The 18,685-nt window shown below is 38.3% G+C and overlaps 2 protein-coding genes across 6 annotated transcripts; one reads left to right on the top strand and one right to left on the bottom strand.

Annotated features, from left to right (window-relative positions):
* The first annotated feature begins 706 nt into the window (after window positions 1-706).
* eevs (2-epi-5-epi-valiolone synthase) lies at window positions 707-10,714 on the top strand. Its single transcript, XM_067460192.1, has 5 exons — window positions 707-922; window positions 1,955-2,588; window positions 3,582-3,815; window positions 4,109-4,361; window positions 10,260-10,714. The coding sequence occupies exons 1-5, from the start codon at window positions 798-800 to the stop codon at window positions 10,343-10,345; spliced, it is 1,332 nt and encodes a 443-aa protein (XP_067316293.1). The 5' UTR covers window positions 707-797; the 3' UTR covers window positions 10,346-10,714.
* Window positions 10,715-12,270: 1,556 nt separating this feature from the next.
* On the bottom strand, window positions 12,271-18,474 carry mitfa (melanocyte inducing transcription factor a). Of its 5 annotated transcripts, none has more exons than XM_067460193.1 (9): window positions 18,442-18,474; window positions 17,936-18,157; window positions 15,198-15,293; window positions 14,975-15,089; window positions 14,734-14,826; window positions 14,218-14,274; window positions 14,022-14,097; window positions 13,295-13,442; window positions 12,271-12,948 (listed from the first exon to the last, which is right to left on the bottom strand). In XM_067460193.1, exons 1-9 carry the CDS (start codon window positions 18,472-18,474, stop codon window positions 12,556-12,558), a joined length of 1,233 nt encoding a protein of 410 aa, XP_067316294.1. In that variant the 3' UTR covers window positions 12,271-12,555. The 5 variants fall into 5 exon arrangements, with proteins under 5 accessions (XP_067316294.1, XP_067316295.1, XP_067316296.1 ...); XM_067460194.1 differs by having other exon boundaries at window positions 14,734-14,817; XM_067460195.1 differs by having other exon boundaries at window positions 14,218-14,271; window positions 14,734-14,817.
* Between the last annotated feature and the right edge of the window lie 211 nt (window positions 18,475-18,685).

The raw sequence follows: 18,685 nt of genomic DNA, 5'->3' as shown, positions 1-18,685 counted from the left end.
ACCTGTTAAACCAGCTTAACTTTATGCAATGACTTCCACAGTGTCTTTTCCTGATATCCAAATTTTTTTTATTCATTGTTTTAGTTGCATTTTAACAATTGTTATTGTTTGGGTGTGAAATTCTAATAACTGGGATAAAAAGAGGATGTGTAAACATTATGATTGTTCCATGCTGCATGCATTTTACACAATGACAGAAACATTACACATTATCATCATCAAATAGATCCCCTTCTCTAAAACTGAAATTGACATAGTCCTTCCATGAATAGGCTACAATATAGTTAGGCCTACTAAAACACTTTTTTGAGTGTAAATCATTAGGCTACACACATTGTTTATTTTGTATTTAAATCAGTCATGAAAAAAAGTCATCAAAATTACTTTTATAATTTACATAACTCTTACATTTAGCGCTCACGTAACGTCTCGCCCTATTTCATAACCCAGCCGCTTCGGGGAGTTTGGTGCACGTGCATATGTAACTGATCATATAGCGAACCTAAGTTGTGTAAGTTAAAGATCACGGTTTAGGAGAGAGAGAGAGAGAGAGAGAGAGAGAGAGAGAGAGAGAGAGAGAGAGAGAGAGAGAGAGAGAGAGAGAGAGAGAGAGAGAGAGAGAGAGAGAGAGAATCTTTCATAAGCTTTCCTCGAACGCTCCTCCCTGATTCCTGCTGATGCACCCCATTATATATCGACGCTTAAATTACCGAAAGACCTGAGAACCTTTAACTCTTATTACAACTGAAATTCGACAGTCAACTGTTCCTTGCCACCCATCCTTGGAGAACTCGACGATGGAAAACCTCAACAAGCAGAAGGAAACGGTATTCAGCCTGGTGCAGGTGAAGGGGACGTGGAAACGCAAAGCAGGGCAAAATGTGAAGCAAGGAATGAAAGGACGAGTTTCAGCTGCTAAAATGTGCGTATGAATCAATAAGTATTCTGAACATTCACAGAAACACTTACCTTATTTTATTTCTAAAAACGTTGTCATGTGTGCTTTATGTGGAACTTTTGAAATTAACTAGTTTTATTAAAGTCAACGCCTGAAATAACTACAGTCAGCATTTCATCACGTCCAAAGAACTCCACTGTCCTGAGAAACTGCACCCACCTGTGGTCAGTTTTTTTTTTTTTTTTTTGACCCACTTAGAAAACATAAAAATACATTATTTTTTATTTATTTGTTGTGTTATTATGATTATTTTATATATTAAAACAAATATTGATGGATTAACACTGAGTAAAAATGAATGTTAAAAGACCTGTTTTCCTGGTTAATTGTGATTCATTTTGGCATTTCATGCAGGCTACAATATTTTATCACAAACACCTTAGTTGTTTTTCTATTGTTAAAGGACATTGGTATTGTTAGTTCATCCATATAACTCTTTACTTCACACTAAGTCTCCAGTAAAACTAGAGGAGTCAAATACAAGCTCAGTTTGCATATCCATTGCAACCAATCACTTATGCAAAGCAGGTTTTTTCAATATTACAGAAAAGTTCTGTAGCGGTTAATGTTGCTACACAGGGTTTTAGGAGAAAACTACATTCAACAGGCCCTTAAAAACAAAAATATTTAAAAGATATAACGCTTTTCAAATAAATAGATGTAGAGAAATCTGTACAGCATGCTTAAAAGGCAAGAATGAAAGGCCATAGCTGGCTATGCAAATATGAGTAACGTTTGAAAATTTAAATGTAAAATGTTATTAGTTTAGATATTCTTGACTATTGTAGTCAACCCTGGATATAATACTTAAACTGATGTAGTATATTCTTGACCTGAAGACAATGGAAGAGTATTTTTTTTTAAAAGAAGGTATTTTTACAGAAATAATGCATTATGGTAGCACAACTAATCTTTTTGTGACATTCAATTTGACATATTTCAAAAACAAAAACAAAAACAAACTACAAATTGAGTTATAAGCTTTATATGTTGCAGTTACGAAAGCACCTCCTCTAGTGGCACCACCTGGACAGTGGTCACCCCCATCACCTTCACATATACAGTTACTCAGACCAAAAACCTTCTTGACCCCAGCAATGACACTCTGCTTTTGGGCCACATCAGAGACACTGAGCAGCTTGAGGTTGTACGGTCCAGCACCAAGCCCTTAAAACGCTTCATAGTCATGGATGAGGTAGTGTACAATCTCTATGGTTCTCAGGTCACCGACTACCTCGAGGCCAGGCACGTCCTGTACCAGATCCTACCCTTGCCCACGACAGAGGAGAACAAGTCCATGGAAATGGCCCTGAAGATACTGGAGGAAGTCCACCAGTTTGGTATCGACCGACGCACGGAGCCCATCATTGCCATCGGCGGTGGGGTCTGCCTGGATATCGTGGGTCTCGCAGCATCTCTATACAGAAGGCGTACTCCATACATTCGTGTTCCCACCACCCTTTTGTCCTACATCGATGCTAGTGTCGGAGCAAAGACGGGCGTGAATTTTGCAAACTGCAAGAATAAGCTAGGCACCTACATTGCACCTGTTGCTGCATTCTTGGACAGGTCATTTATACAGACAATTCCTCGCAGGCACATATCTAATGGTCTTGCAGAAATGCTGAAGGTACATTAAAAAAGTTTATTCTTTTTTACCATATTTATTATTACAGTTTTTATAACAATCGCTAGGACCAGTTTCTCAATACTAAGGTCACCTTTTTCTCACAACATGCATTCAATAACTATTTCCATCAAGTCACATGAATTGATTTCTCAAGCCAAAACTATTCGACTTAAAGGGATTGTGCACCCAAAAATGAATATTTTGTCATCTTTTACTCACCCTGAAGTCATTTTAAACCTATATTAATTTCTTTCTTGGTAAGAAAGAAGAGTTGGTCATCGATTTCTGTTGACTCCCATAGGATATTTTTTCTTTACTATGGAAGTCAATGGGGACCAGTAACTGTTTGGTTACTAGCTTTCTTAAAAATATCTTCCTTTATGTCCAACAGAATAAAGAACTTCATACAGCTTTAGCACAACTTGAGGGTGAGTAAATGATGACAGAATTTGTATTTTTGGGTGAACTATCCCTTTAAGTTCATATAATACAGAAACTGAATGAGATGGTGATTTTCTACAGTAATAGCATATTGAAATGTATTCTAAATAAAAAAAACAAAAAAACAATGATATGTAGATGCTGAACCCTTATACAGGTATTAGCCTATCAATTTCATTACTATCCATACAAGTAGTATCTGAATTCTCTGAATGCAATAGAAAGTGAATTCTAAACAAGTATCATTCTTTCTTTCTTTTTTTTTCTTTTTTTTTTACAAATATGGTATAATGCTATCTGTTAGTGTTTTTTATGTCATTGTTTTATGAGTGAGAAAGTGTGTTTGTTGGGTGGCAACCTTACTGTTATGGAAGAATGACTTGATATGAGATATGTATGAAGTGTTTTGGTACTTTTAATGCATTTTAATGTGACATGAACTGCTCTGCCAAGCTGAAAAGTTTTAAGAAGGCCACCTAAGTATTGAGAAAGGGTCCTTGCATTTGTATTTGTCAAAGAAAGTTTAATTAATGTATATTTATATTGTTGTAGATGGCTCTCATGAAGCACAGAGGGCTGTTTGAACTTCTGGAAACGCAGGGACAGTTCCTGTTAGACTCCAAGTTCCAGTCCATCATTCTAGAAGACGACCACATTGACTATGCTTCTGTTTCCACCCGTCTCGCTATAGAAACCATGTTGGAAGAATTAGCTCCAAACCTGTGGGAGGATGATCTTGACAGACTGGTTGACTTTGGTCACCTGATCAGCCCCGAACTAGAGATGGTCTCTTCATTTCTTTAAAAATGTTACTATTTTCAAAGGGTTGGGTGGGGTTATAAATTAAAGGCTTTCACTGATGATTGAGCCGTTGCGCCTTAAGGCTTTAAATATTCTTTTCCTGGGTGATAGATTATTTTAGGAATGTAGAGAGTCTGAAAACCGTTCTCAGATTTCAATGCTGTTTCTCCACATTAGAGTGCCTGAGACTGTGTTTCGGGCTTTGGTTTTACATACATGCAAAATGCAGCAATAAAACTACATGTGAAATATTAATCATGCATTTTTTCATGTTTTAGAAAGTCCTACCAGCTCTACTCCATGGTGAAGCAGTGAATATTGATATGGCGTACATGGTGTATGTGGCGCGTGAGATGGGGTTGCTCACAGATGAGGAGAAGTTCAGGATCGTCTGCTGCATGCTGGGACTAGAGCTACCAGTTTGGCATCAAGACTGCACTTTTGCGTTGGTGCAGAAATCTCTATGCGACAGACTACAGCATTCTGGAGGACTCGTGAGAATGCCTTTACCTACAGGCCTCGGGAGAGCAGGTAATTGAATCGAATCTTGACATGCTTAAAGACTAGTGTCGGTCGCAAGTCTGAAAAATAATGCTAAATGCACATCATGAAACACAATGAATCAAAAAATCATAAAGTTTTTACATGTATACCTTCCCTTATCTGAAAATTGTGCGTATGTATGTATGTACAGTACTGGCCAAAAGTTTGGACACATTACTATTTCTAATGTTTTTGAAATAAGTTTATTCTGCTCATCAAGCCTGCATTTATTTGATCAAAAATAAAAAAAATTGTTTTGTTTTAGATATTGTGATATATTATTACAATTGAAAATATTTGGTTTTCAATTTATTATACTTTAAATTATCGTTGATTTCTGTGATGCAAAGCTGAATTTTCAGGATTGTTACTCCAGTCTTCAGGCACGTCCAGTGTATCACATGATCCTTCAGAAATCATTCTAATATTCTGATTTATGATGAGTGTTGGAAACAATTCTGCTCCCTAATATATTTGATGAATAAAAGGTTCAAAAGAACTGCATTTATTCAAAATAAAAACATATTTTCAAATAATATAAATCTCCTTTACCATCGATTTTATATATATATATATATATATATATATATATATATATATATATATATATATATATATATATATATATATATATATATACACACACACACACACTAACAGTCCAAAGTTTGAGAAAGGTATAATTTTTTATTTAAATACAGGTCTTTCTCAAAAAATTAGCATATTGTGAAGTTCATTATTTTCCATAATGTAATGATAAACATTCAACTTTCATATATTTTAGATTCATTGCACACCAACTGAAATATTTCAGGTTTTTATTGTTTTAATACTGATAATTATTTGAAGGTTGACTTTTTTTGTATTAAAAACTCTTTTCTTTTATTGGACGAATGAAATGTGCTAATTTTGTTGAGAGAGGAATTTTGGGTTTTCATGAGCTGTATGCAAAAATCATGTTCAGTTATTCACTCAATACTTGGTCGGGAATCCTTTTGCAGAAATGACTGCTTCAGTGCGGCGTGGCATGGAGGCGATCAGCCTGTGGCACTGCTGAGGTGTTCTGGAGGCCCAGGATGCTTCGATAGCGGCCTTAAGCTCATCCAGTGTTGGGTCTTGCGTCTCTCAACTATTTCTTCACAATATCCCACAGATTCTCTATGGGGTTCAGGTCAGGAGAGTTGGCAGGCCAATTGAGCACAGTAATACCATAGTCAGTAAACCATTTACCAGTGGTTTTGGCACTGTGAGCAGTTGCCAGGTCCTGCTGAAAAACGAAATCTTTATCTCCATAAAGCTTTTTAGCAGATGGAAGCATGAAGTGCTCCAAAATCTCCTGATAGCTAGCTGCATTGACCCTGCTCTTGATAAAACACAGTGGACCAGCACCAGCAGCTGACATGGCACCCCAGACCATCACTGACTGTGGGTACTTGACACTGGGCTTCAGGCATTTTGGCATTTCCTTCTCCCCAGTCTTCCTCCAGACTCTGGCACCTTGATTTCCGAATGACATGCAAAATTTGAGCAACAGTCCAGTGGTGCTTCTCTGTAGCCCAGGTCAGGCGCTTCTGCCGCTGTTTCTGGTTCAAAAGTGGCTTGACCTGGGGAATGCGGCACCTGTAGCCCATTTCCTGCACACACCTGGGCACGGTGGCTCTGGATGTTTCTACTCCAGTCTCAGTCCACCGCTTCCGCAGGTCTCCCAAGGTCTGGAATCGGTCCTTCTCCACAATCTTCCTCAGGGTCCGGTCACCTCTTCTCGTTGTGTAGCGTTTTTTGCCACACTTTTTCCTTCCCACAGACTTTCCACTGAGGTGCCTTGATACAGCACTCTGGGAACAGCATATTCGTTCAGTAATGTCTTTCTGTGTCTTACCCTCTCGCTTGAGGGTGTCAATGATGGCCTTCTGGAGAGCAGTCAGGTCGGCAGTCTTACCCATGATTGCGGTTTTGAGTAATGAACCAGGCTGGGAGTTTTTTAAAGCCTCAGGAATCTTTTGCAGGTGTTTAGAGTTAATTAGTTGATTCAGATGATTATGTTAATAGCTCATTTAGAGAACCTTTTCATGATATGCTAATTTTTTGAGATTTTTGGAATTTTGGGTTTTCATGAGCTGTATGCCAAAATCATCAGTATTAAAACAATAAAAGACCTGAGATATTTCAATTGGTGTGCAATGAATCTAAAATATATGAAAGTTTAATTTTTATCATTACATTATGGAAAATAATGAGCTTTATCACAATATGCACATTTTTTGAGAAGGACCTGTATATCCTGTCACCTTCAGAATTTTTTTTAGGATCCTATGATATATAGAAAGTTCAAAAGAACAGTATTTATCTGAAATTAAAAAGCTTTTGTAACATTGTACTACTGTTCTTTTTTACTGTTCTTATTCAGCAAGTATGCATTACATTGAACCAGTGACAGTACAAACATTTATAATGTTGCAAAAGCTTTAGATTTCAGATAAATTATCTTCTTTTGAACTTTCTATTGATTAAATAATTCGGGGGATAAATGTGTACACAGCAAACATTGATAATAATAATACATGTTTCCTGAGCAGAAAAGTGGCATATTAGAATGATTTCTGAAGGATCATGTGACTAAAGACTGGAGTAATGATGCTGAAAATTCAGCTTTGAATCACAGAAATAAATTGCATTTCAAAATATATTCAAATTAAAAAAAAAAAAAAAAAAAAAAGTGATTTTAAATTGTAAAAATATTTCACAGCGATACTGTTTTTGCTGTATTTTGTATCAAATAAATGTAGGCTGGATGAGCAGAAGAGTGTTCTTTCAAAAACATTGAAAATAGTAATGTTTCCAAACTTTGGACCGGTAAATGTAAGTTTCAGATAGGGTAAGTGCTGTCAAATCGATTAATTGCATCCAAAATAAAGATTTGTGTTTGCATATATATATATATATATATATATATATATATATATATATATATATATATATATATATATATATATATATATATATATGTATGTATGTTATTACATAAATGAAACAAATGTTTCTTAAATATATATATATATGCATGTGTGTGTATTTATATACGTCACCCTGGACCACAAAACCAGTCATAAGTCGCACTGGTATTCTTGTGGTAATAGCCAACAATACATCGTATGGGTCAAAATTATCGATTTTTCTTTTATGCCAAAAGTCATAAGGATATTTATTAAGTAAAGATCATATTCCATGAAGATATTTAGTATATTTCCTACCATAAATATATACAAAATATATTATTTGTGCTAATTATGCATTGCAATATATAAAAAATATATTATTAGTAGTACTAAACATGCATTGCTAAGGACTTCATTTGGACATCTTCAAAGGAACACTCCACCGTTTTTATAAATAGGCCTTATTCAACTTCTTTCTTAAATTTAGATAGCCTAGAAATTAGGGCTGCACGTTTTCAAGTTTTTCATTAACCGTTAACCGAGGCCCTTAGCGGTTAATACTCGGTTAACCATAGTGTGCGTCAGGGTTATTTTTAGTTTATTAATTTGACGACCACCATCTCCGTAGTGAACGCGCCTATAGAGAGAAATGCACATCATGGATTACACAATCAGAGAGTAGCCTATTTCTTTTCGTTTTGAATTGTTAAAAGACATTTCAAGTTTCTTAAGATCTATTTCATGTCTGCGAGGCGTACGCTGAGTTTCGTTAAATTAGGATGAGATGCGCTCCAGTTCACGAGCAATGCGAGTGGCCGCGAGGGCGCCTGCACGATTAGGGCATGTAACGTTAGTAAAATATGCAGCCGAGAATGATTCACACAGACTCAGCGTTTGACTCGCGCGGCTGATGAGCCTCTCCCGGCAGAGAGTTCAAGCATCTGTGGTCTCGTCCCTTCAGCTCTGGCCATCTTGCTTTCAGTCCGCGATCAGCTTTTTTTGTTTTCTTCATTACAGTTAAAGTAACGTCTGCTTTTCTCTAGTCATTCACAAGTTTCTCACTTCAAACTTTCTTTCTTCTGATCCGTTATGCACAGCGCGCGCGGCTCCCGCTCTGCTTCTGCCCTAATGTGACTTTTAGTCCAGTGCGACATATGTTATTTTCCTCTTCATGACGCATATTTTGACTGATGCGACTAATACTCCGGAGCAACTTATAGCCTGAAAAATGCGGTAAGCACTGCATTGCAATACTTGCATTTCGCCCCGTCACTCATTTTTAAAGTGCTCCCACGCTTTCTTTGCCCGCTTAGAAAGCTGGTCATGACTTCTTCTTGTGGATACTACCCTAACCCTATGGATACTACAAATGTCTGGGAGCGCTCTGGCGGTCTATAGGGGTGCAAACATATATTACAACTAAATTCAAGGCACGTCATTGACGCCACTTAACCGAGCAAAATGTTTCACTCTGTTACGCAATTTTTAACGGTTAATCGGTCAATCGGTTAACCATGGACACCCCTACTAGAAATCTAGACGCACCCTAGCGGCAGCAAATTTAATCTGCCCGCAAGTGTCGTCTAGCAACTCTCAATACCCTTCTGAGCTGTTTTCTCCTAACTCTGGACAGGCCAATCACTGTGTATAGAGTCAGTGGGCGGGGCCATAATGACGACGGCCGAGTTGCGCTTGCGTGCTTCTCGTAAACACAAACTGGCGAACGGCGGCGGTCTTTCGAATCAGCTTTGACCGCGACTCTGGAAGACTTGGAGTTAAGCTTTTCTCTGAGAAAAGAACAAAGAACGGCACTGAAGTCATTCTTAAAAAGGGAAGATGTGTTCGGAGTTTTGCCGACCGGATACGGCGAATGTTTAATCTATCAACTAGCTCCGCTTCACCTGCATTGCTCTGGTTGGTGTAGCGCGATCCTATCCCGTGCAGAGGGAGTTTGAAAGACAACCGTTTATCCCGCCCCTCAGATTGAGCCCTGTCTATGGTGAGTTTCCAGACCAAACATCTTGATGTGGGTCTGGCTTGTCAGGCTCACATTTAGATATGTGGGCAAATACATTTTTGTCTCAGTGTATGCATTGTTTTAGTTTGGCAGGGTCGCCGCTAGCTTAGCTTAGCATAATGAATGGAATCCTATGTTGACAGCTAATATGTCCCGAGTAAAAGTGATCCAAAAAAAGAAACCCCCCACCTAATTACTTCTTGTGGCCTGCGTATTCACAACGAGTACAAGCAGCAATGCGGATTAAGACGAGGTGATTTCCTAGGCCGATGTTGACTTGGAACCATATTATGTCACAAGTCAATATCGGCCTAGGAAATCGCCTAGTCTTAATCTGCATCGCTATTTGTACTCGTTGTGAATACGCAGGCCATAAGAAGTAATTCGTTTTTTTTTGTTGTTGTTTTTTATCACTTTAAATTGGGACATGCTAGCTGGCAACATAGGATTCCATTCATTATGCTAAGCTAAGCTAGCAGCGACCCTGCCAAACTAAAACAATGCATGCACTAAAAGACAAAAATGCAATTACCCACAAATCTAAATGTAGGAAAGAAGTTAAATAACCTTATTTTTAAAAAATGGTGGAGTGTTTTCTTTAAAGACGTTTTCTCATTATTTAGATTTTTTTGCACCCTCGGATTCCATATTTTTAAATAGTTATATCTTGGCCAAATATTGTCCTGTCCTAACAAACCATCCTTTTTTTTAAAAATACCTTTATGCCTGGTTTTGTGGTCCAGGGTCACATATACATAATAATTATACAAAGTACACACACATACGTTATGTAAAGTCAAACTTATTTTTGTGGTATATAGTATATAAATACATACGATGAAATATGTGAAACTTCATTCTTGAGAAGATAAAGTACCCGAGGGAATTGTGTAAAGTGTTTCACAGATTGTTCTTTCCTCATTCCTCTCTTAGAAATCTTCAACGACACTAATGAAGGCACTCTGTTCCGAGCGTTTGAGAAGTGGTGCGATGAGCTCAGCACTGGCTCACTTCGATGAGACCTCAGCTCACAGATCATCTGACTCCAATGTTTACACATGGGGAGCCTCTTAGCTTTAACAATTTCTACTTGTGTATTATTCTACGAGAGCTTCTATTTCCTTTTTATTTTGTATATATCATGGGCATTTAAGTGTTTTAGATTTAAAACAATTGCATTTCATTGCTGTAAAAGCCATTTTTGTAAATGGCCGTGAATAGAAGAAAGCTGAACTGATATGTGAAGATTTTTCTTTAGTTGCATTAAAGGGTTTCTTGCCCACCATTTCATATTAGATAAAGGGAAATTCTGGTTATTCATGAAATCATGTCGAAAACATCAAGACTGTAAAAAAGTCTGCCTAATGTATTTGATCATGTAATGCATGTAAGTTTCTAATAATCAATGCACATATTAAAAACAAGAGAATTATGAAGAGATTATGAATTATGAATCTTATGAAGAGAAAGATATATTTAGTTTGAGAGCAACAGAAGCTTCACCATCACAAATACCATAGATACAGTATGTGTGGAAAACTAGGTAGCTGCTGGTAGAGGTGTTAGATAGGCCAGCAGGGGGCGCTCACTCTGTGGTCTGTGTGGGTCCTAACGCCCCAGTGATGGGGACATGATACTGTCAGTGAGCACCGTCCTTCAGATGAGACGTTAAACAGAGGTCCTGACTCTTCTCCATTAAAAAAAAAATTCTCCATTAAAAATTGCAGGATGTCCTTCGATAAAGAGTAGGGATGTAACCCCGGCATCCCCGACATTGGCCGTCTATCATGGACTCCTAATAATCCCCATGTAATGATTGGCCTAATAACTCAGTCTCCTCTCCACCAATCAGCTGGTGTGTGGTGGGCGTTCTGGCGCAATATGGCTGCCGTCACATCATCCAGGTGGGTGCTGCACATTGGTGGTGGTTGAGGAGATTCCCCCCTTCTATATATAAAGCGCTTTGGGTGTCTAGAAAAAGTGCTATATAAATGTAATGAACAATTATTATTATTTATGTTACTTACAGGATTCTCAGTAATCATTTACCCTATAATACAAGTCATACATAGTATAAGACCTTTAACTTGTATGCATTGTTCAGGATATAAAGTAACCTAAACAATGCATAAAGAGAAATTGAGAAATTGACTAGATTTGAATCAGATCTGATATAAATGTTCACTCCTGTCTTCATTAATGATTTGTTGCATAAATAAAACTACATCGCTTTTGAGACCTTATTTGAGCTTTAAAAATGACAGTAGACAGCCAATGAGCTGATAAGGTCAAAAATAAAAAGACAAGGATTGTATTATAGCTGTTCAATAGCAAGTCGTTCATCATTATGTATATCCGATGTCATTGTAATAAAATTATCATGACATTAATTTGACTGATTATGCTAGTATCCTTTCTAAATCATCCAACACTAAGTGATTGCAGGTAATATTTACAGATTACGGATTAAAAACAGTGGCTGAATGATAAAATCTACCAGGCTGTGCAAAATACATATTGTATTGAAATCAAACCAGACAGTGACATTACAAATCTAAAATGTTCTACATTTCCAACAACTCTCTCATGGTCATACGAGGAATCTGACAAGCAAACAGACGTCATCAGATGGTAACCACTGGCCAACATGTTTAATTATATCATTAACAAACATTTGTTGAAAATAATTGAATTATGAATTAATGCTACCGATCGGACGTCTTAAACCAGACTGCGTCTAACTACTGTCGGACCTCTAAATGTTTCTCTTATAAAGATGTCTGCAGTCATGTTTTAAAGTTGCTTTTAGAGTTAATTACAAGTTGTAGAAACGAACTGAACTGCACATGCCTAGACATGTGTTACTGATTATTCCACCTGTAGAAAATGTACAATGTGGACAATATCAAGCCAACTCCGGAAATTACAGTTAAGCAATTTTTATTCTAGCTATCCTTAATATTGTTCTAAAGAAATCCTTCATAAATCAAGAAATTGTTAAAATCTGTCATTCTTAATTAGTACACTCCAAAATAATATATGAAAAAATATGTATGAATGTATACACACACTAAACATTCTAAAATACAAGATAAGTACTGTACTTAAAAGTGCACTTCAGGTTACACATGATCTGGATTGAAAGAAAACCACCTGAATGTAATATTGGTCATTATACAAAGAATGATCTAATTGTCTAACTTTGGTTCATCGTAGTTTGTTTGTGATGCTAACAGCCATTTTCATGTTCATCCATACTGCTGCTGCCGCTGCTGCTGGATGGGATGGGGGAGCCGGAGGAAAGCAGGGGGTCACTGCTGCCCACTGGAGACAGAGTGTTGTCCATAAGCATGTCCTCCAGCTTGGCGGAGGTCTTGGGGCTGTCGTAGACCCCCGGTTCCCCTTCCTCCGTGGGGCTGTCGTTGTAGCTAATAGTGCCGTTGTTGAGGTCCAGAGTAGTAGGGCGAGATATGTCAGGACTGGGGAGGTGTGAGTACAAATCGGGCGTGCAGTTCCCCATACCGGGCTCTTGTTTGATAGCTCGAGCCACCAGGTCAGTGGAATAAAGGCTGGGAGAAGGTATAACAGCGAGTCCATGAGCACGGGCTTGCATCTCAAGCTCCTGGAAAGAATTAAAAATACACACAAACTTTAGAATAACACAGCAATGCAAAGAGTAGGAAAAACAGTAGGGATATTGTGAACCAAATGCCATGTGTCAAAATGAGGGAAATTCCCCATAATGAATTACTCAAGTGTAGCTTTCGAATTACATGCAACTAAAGCACTGAGCATACTTTATAAGATTTCAATGCAATGTTATGCTCTGTGTTTCGACATCAAACTTCAAAAACGTTTTGTCAAAGGGCATGTCGAAACATTTGTCTGCAAAAATCGAATCATGTGACTAGCTGCCAAGAGCTTTTAACCAATCGCGGTGAGTAGCTTTTGTTTATCGCTTGGTTTACCTGAATACGAAGCAGAAGATGTCTGTTTGCATGTTCTAGTCTCTTTTGTCTGTTTTCCAGCTCTTTTGCTTTTTGCTGCTCCTTCTGCAGTTTCTTAATATAATCCACCGAAGCTTTCAGGATGGTCCCCTTATTCCACCTCATGTCCCTGCAAAAACCAAAGCTGGCATTTTCATCTGTTTGTAACCACTACATTTACACTTACTGATATAGATTATTAAGATGAATATAAAAATACAGAATATATGTACAGTCAAATCAAACATGATTCGGACACCATATATATTTTTTTTTACTAGTGGGTGCAGGACACTATAGTTCATTTATGTATGTAAGGATACTAAAATAAAGCAAATAAATGTGTGACCAAAATTATTCAGAGACTTTAACCTGACCATGTTTTGGTTTAAGTGTTTTTTCTTTAATTGCTAATGTGACCTTTTACACCACAGACTGAACAACATTAAGCATTGCTTGGTAATTGGTTGAGCTAAATTAATGTTATCTAACTGTGTACTATATCTTTCTATCAAAGTTACATGACATTATCAAGATTAATTATTTTCTGACACAGTTTAACAGAGTTCTTGTCATATTTTATTACCATTGTCTAAACTATAGTGAATAAACTGATAATGTGAGACAATGTTGTCTGAATAAATATTGGTTTGACTGTAATTGTAAACCAAAGTTTCTTTTAATTTTAAAAAATAGATTTGAGACTTACGGATCATTTGACTTGGGAATTAATGTCCCCAGCTCCTTAATTCTATCATTTATATTAAAACGCCTTCTTCGTTCAACTGCAAGGATAGAAAAGCCAATAAAGTTATGGTCACACGTTATTATCATATTATAACTTGTATAATTTAAAATATACAAAAATAAATTGTATGATGTTCATGCATGATGATAAAACTCACTGAGGTTGTGGTTGTCCTTCTTTTGTCTCTCTTTTGCCAAGGCTCTGACCTCTGCTTCTGAAACGCGCAATTATATTAACTGACATATCTTCATATTTCTTGTGGTCAGCTTCACAGCTTTAACTTTCTACAGAGTTCAGTTTCTTTCCTAGTGTGTTTTCTAATGAGTTGATGTTCACTTGTAAATTTTAAATGTAAAATAAATGTAAAAATGTCTGTATTTTAAAACTAAAAACACCAATGTGTGCATGTGTAGAATGTTTTACAAGTGTCCATATTGTGTGCAGTTACTGTCTTGATTAAATACACCAAATTTATAATACGCCAAATGTGCATTTCGTTTGAAAATATCTTTCTTGACTTAACATGTATGTAAATGTAATTTAAAATGTAAACCTTGTTGACATGTCAGTTTATCAAATAATATGTTCTAGATGTTAATGTACAATCTATGGACAAAAAACAACTCTTTATTCATACTTAGGGCCTTCAGTGGCCGAGGAACGGAAAACATACCTACTGGAAAACCTTCAGGCCTTTGATAAGTATCAAACTTGCCACATGGTCCAGGCTTGTCCATTATGTGCATCATGCCAGGTGCTGGGGTAACTATTTGATACAATATATCTTTCATTAATATTGTGCATTCGAAACTGCACACAATATGGATACTTCCATTCCTAAGCACGGTGGGTTGTGAAATGGTAACCAAAAATGATGATTTACTCTAATGATAGATAAGACAATGTGAATATACCGGATAATTCCCTTTTGACGGATGCTAGGTTAGAGCAGGAGTTGTTAATGGTAACCCCAGCTGGAGGAAGAGCATGATTGTTGTACATGTCCAACAGGTTTGCAGAAACTGGAATCTTAAAAAGAATATAACCAAAAAGATGTCAGTACATGTGCCGACTATTAAGGTGATTATATACATTTAAAATAAAACTAAGTACAATCATTAGCCTTAGAGCTTTTACCGCATTATTCATTTGAAGTCCTGCATCCATGAACCCAAGAATATCATCGTTGTAACTTGATTCCAAACTTATGATGTCTTCAATTACGTCATCCATCTGTACCAATTTAAATATTAAGAGCATATGTTTACATCACGTTGTAATACATTCTTAAATCCCCAGTTTTAATAAGCTAATGTTAATAAGAAAGTCAAAATGCTAAATTAATATGATAATGAAAGATGATCATATACCACATACATAAATAATGTATAAGAACCATTGTGCTTTTTTCCCCAGCTGACACCTTTTACTTTCCTAGAAACCCTTGCAGCACTTATGTACAGTAGTTCAAACACTACATCATCATCAATCACTCTTAGACATAAATACTGTAATGAGAAACTATTTAGTTGTGCAACTTTCAAAACTTACTTTTTTGAGGTCTAACAAACTGCACCATGCAGTTACTTACTTTGATATAGTGGTGTACATTACTATTCATAAGTTTGGGGTCAGTAAAAAAATTTGTAAAGACATTTAAGATTTAACAAAATTATTCCATTTAAAATAAATGCTGATCTTTATAGTCATCAAAGAATATTGCAAAAAATGTATGATTTTATTCACAAACAGATCCACCATGTCTGTGTCCAAAAACGTAGGCAGCTGAGGATTTGCCTTGCTGCCTTATCAGACAATGACTTGTAAGGCAGTGTTTGTGCATGAAAGGCACCTCACGAAACTGGATTTTCGGATAGACTTTGGCGGCAGTGTAACAGTTTAATGATCTACAGCAAAATAAAGAGAGCTTTAGTGAAAACTAAAGACATATTTATTTGCTACATTAGTAATTTCTCACTAGAAATGACATCAGAAGTGGAAAATGTTGGTCAAAAACATACAGTTACACACAAACTGACCAGCAAAGCAACTTTCGGACAGCATCTTTTTTTTCCTATCTCATCTGTCACTGAATGTAGGATATCAAAGGCAGTGAAGGATACATCTATGCTGCCTTCAAAAATCGATCAGATGAAAGTCTCTCAGGAGACAGGAAGTAAAGCAAACATTAGATTTGGACGTGTCTTGATGCCTTCCTAGCTTGAAATGTGTCCTCCGAAGGCAGCATTTTCCAGGTTGCGGACAGCACAACACTTCCAATCACCCTCATTAATTCTCACTTGTATGCACTTTGTTATCACCTGCACCTCATCTCCTCATCAATGCAGGCTGCACACAACTCACACAGTCAGGCTGAGTCTGAAATCGCCCCCTATACCCTCACCGCACCGTAATAACGAGTGTACAGCTGATTTACACGCAGAGACTGTCCGAATTCACGCACTCGTTTTCACTACGCATACACTACGCATCCTTCCATCCTGAGTCCAGAGAGGACTCTCCGAATCCTTCCATCACGAGTCCAGAGACGACTCCACCTCCTCCTGTCCCAAGTCCACAGAGGACTCTTCGCCTGCTGAGTCCAGAGAGGAATCCACCTCCTTCCATCACGAATCCAGAGAGGACTCCGCATCCTTCCATCACGAGTCCAGAGAGGACTTTTTGCCTGCTGAGTCCAGAGGACTCCATCTCCTTCCGTCACAAATAGAGCGAGGACTCCACCTCCTTCCGTCACGAGTCCAGAGAGGACTCCCCCTCCTTCCGTCACAAATCCAGAGAGGACTCCGCCTCCTTCCGTCACAATTCCAGAGAGGACTCCGCCTCCTTCCATCACAATTCCAGAGAGGACTCCACCTCCTTCCGTCACAATTCCAGAGAGGACTCTTTGCCTGCTGAGTCCACAGAGGACTCCACCTCCTTCCGTAGAGTGCAGAGAGGACTCCACCTCCTGCCATCGAGTGCAGAGAGGACTCCACCTCCTTCCGTCACAAGTCCAGAGAGGACTTCGCCTCCTTCTGTCCCAAGTCCAGAGAGGACTCCACCTCCTTCCGTCACAAGTCCAGAGAGGACTTCGCCTCCTTCTGTCCCAAGTCCAGAGAGGACTCCACCTCCTTCTGTCACAATTACAGAGAGGACTCCACCTCCTTCTGTCACAATTCCAGAGAGGACTCCACCTCCTTCCGTCCCAAGTCCAGAGAGGACTCCACCTCCTTCCGTCCCAAGTCCAGAGAGGACTCTTCGCCTGCTGAGTCCACAGAGGACTCCACCTCCTTCCGTCGAGTGCAGAGAGGACTCCACCTCCTTCCATCGAGTGCAGAGTGGACTCCACCTCCTTCCGTCACAAGTCCAGAGAGGACTTCGCCTCCTTCCGTCACAAGTCCTGAGAGGACTCCACCTCCTTCCGTCAGGAGTAAATGGTAAATGGAAATGGACTGCATTTATATAGCGCTTTTATCCAAAGCGCTTTACATTTTGCCTCACATTCACCCATTCATACACCGACGGCGATGTCAGCCATGTAAGGCGCCATCCAGCTCGTCGGGAGCAGCTGGGGTTAGGTGTCTTGCTCATGGACACTTCGACACTTGGTCAGGTGGAACCGGGGATTGAACCACCAACCTTCTGGTTTGTAGACAACCTACATGAACCACTGAGCCACTGCCGCCCCAAATTGTTCAAAGGCGAAGAATATCAAAATCTTTTTTTCCTTCCCCCGTTCCCTTAGTTTGCCCTCTATGAACATTATTTACACACATTCTCAGGAAAACTCACTACATTTTGACACCATGCTTTGGCAAAATATAATCTCTGACGATCTGATTGACATAATGGGCAATTCCAGCTTTTGCATCTACCTCTTTCTCACAGTTGAGGGTGAGAAGGGCCATAGGGCTATTAGGAGCGCTGGCTCCTGGTCCAGGGGGCATGCCGTGTTCGGGTGGCTGGCTGGGGCCGGGCCCTGTGTTGGCCTGTGGGCTTAGCTTGGCTCCCAGCGCACTTGACAGGTAATGCTTCACCTGCTGTCTCTGGGTCTGTTGGATGTGGTATTTTGAAGGGCTCTCCAGGTGGGTCTGCACCTTAGACACAAACAGAGAGGTAAAGCCAATACGGTCAGACAGATACATACTAATACTGTATGCTGTATCTGTACTATTCATTTGTATTCTACAAAGATATTCCTGCATTTTTATAGAAAAATAAGCAATTTAGGCATATATTTTTTTTTTAACATTTGACAGACTACATACATAAGATCATTTTATAATTGCTCTGTGTATAATTAGTCTAAACAGAATTAAAACAGATCAATCAATGCGGCAATATTTAAAACTAATATAATATATACAAAGTCTTATCTCACCTGGTAATGACTGTACTCTAGCATCTCCAACATATTAAACAAGATTAATTGTTAGTTTAAAGAATATTCCCTTTGTAGATTCAGTTTGTGATGTGCAAGGACTGACCAGTCGTCTTGGCCAGTTGAAGATATCAATGCCAAAGAAAAGACTGAAAATGTATTTAAGGGGCTGGGAGGAGATTGCTGTTCTCATATTGTTTTTTTTTTTTAAGCCAAACTATGAATTTATGCTTTTATAGAGTTC

Source organism: Pseudorasbora parva, chromosome 12, assembly GCF_024679245.1.
Source record: "Pseudorasbora parva isolate DD20220531a chromosome 12, ASM2467924v1, whole genome shotgun sequence".
NCBI classification, from domain to species: Eukaryota; Metazoa; Chordata; class Actinopteri; order Cypriniformes; family Gobionidae; genus Pseudorasbora; species Pseudorasbora parva.
Note: the sequence above shows the minus strand (reverse complement) of the source record. Positions and strands in the feature narration are given on the sequence as shown.

What these genes read in the sequence shown, in the direction of transcription:
- eevs (XM_067460192.1), top strand. Translation starts at nt 798, where the DNA reads ATGGAAAACCTCAACAAGCAGAAGGAAACGGTATTCAGCCTGGTGCAG. An exon ending in CGAGTTTCAGCTGCTAAAAT is followed by an intron (nt 923 to 1,954) that starts GTGCGTATGAAT and finishes TATATGTTGCAG; the next exon opens with TTACGAAAGCACCTCCTCTA. An exon ending in TCAGCCCCGAACTAGAGATG is followed by an intron (nt 3,816 to 4,108) that starts GTCTCTTCATTT and finishes TTCATGTTTTAG; the next exon opens with AAAGTCCTACCAGCTCTACT.
- mitfa (XM_067460193.1), bottom strand. Translation starts at nt 18,474, where the DNA reads ATGTTGGAGATGCTAGAGTACAGTCATTACCAG. An exon ending in TAGAGTACAGTCATTACCAG is followed by an intron (nt 18,158 to 18,441) that starts GTGAGATAAGAC and finishes TTTGTGTCTAAG; the next exon opens with GTGCAGACCCACCTGGAGAG. An exon ending in CCCTCAACTGTGAGAAAGAG is followed by an intron (nt 15,294 to 17,935) that starts GTAGATGCAAAA and finishes AAATTGGTACAG; the next exon opens with ATGGATGACGTAATTGAAGA.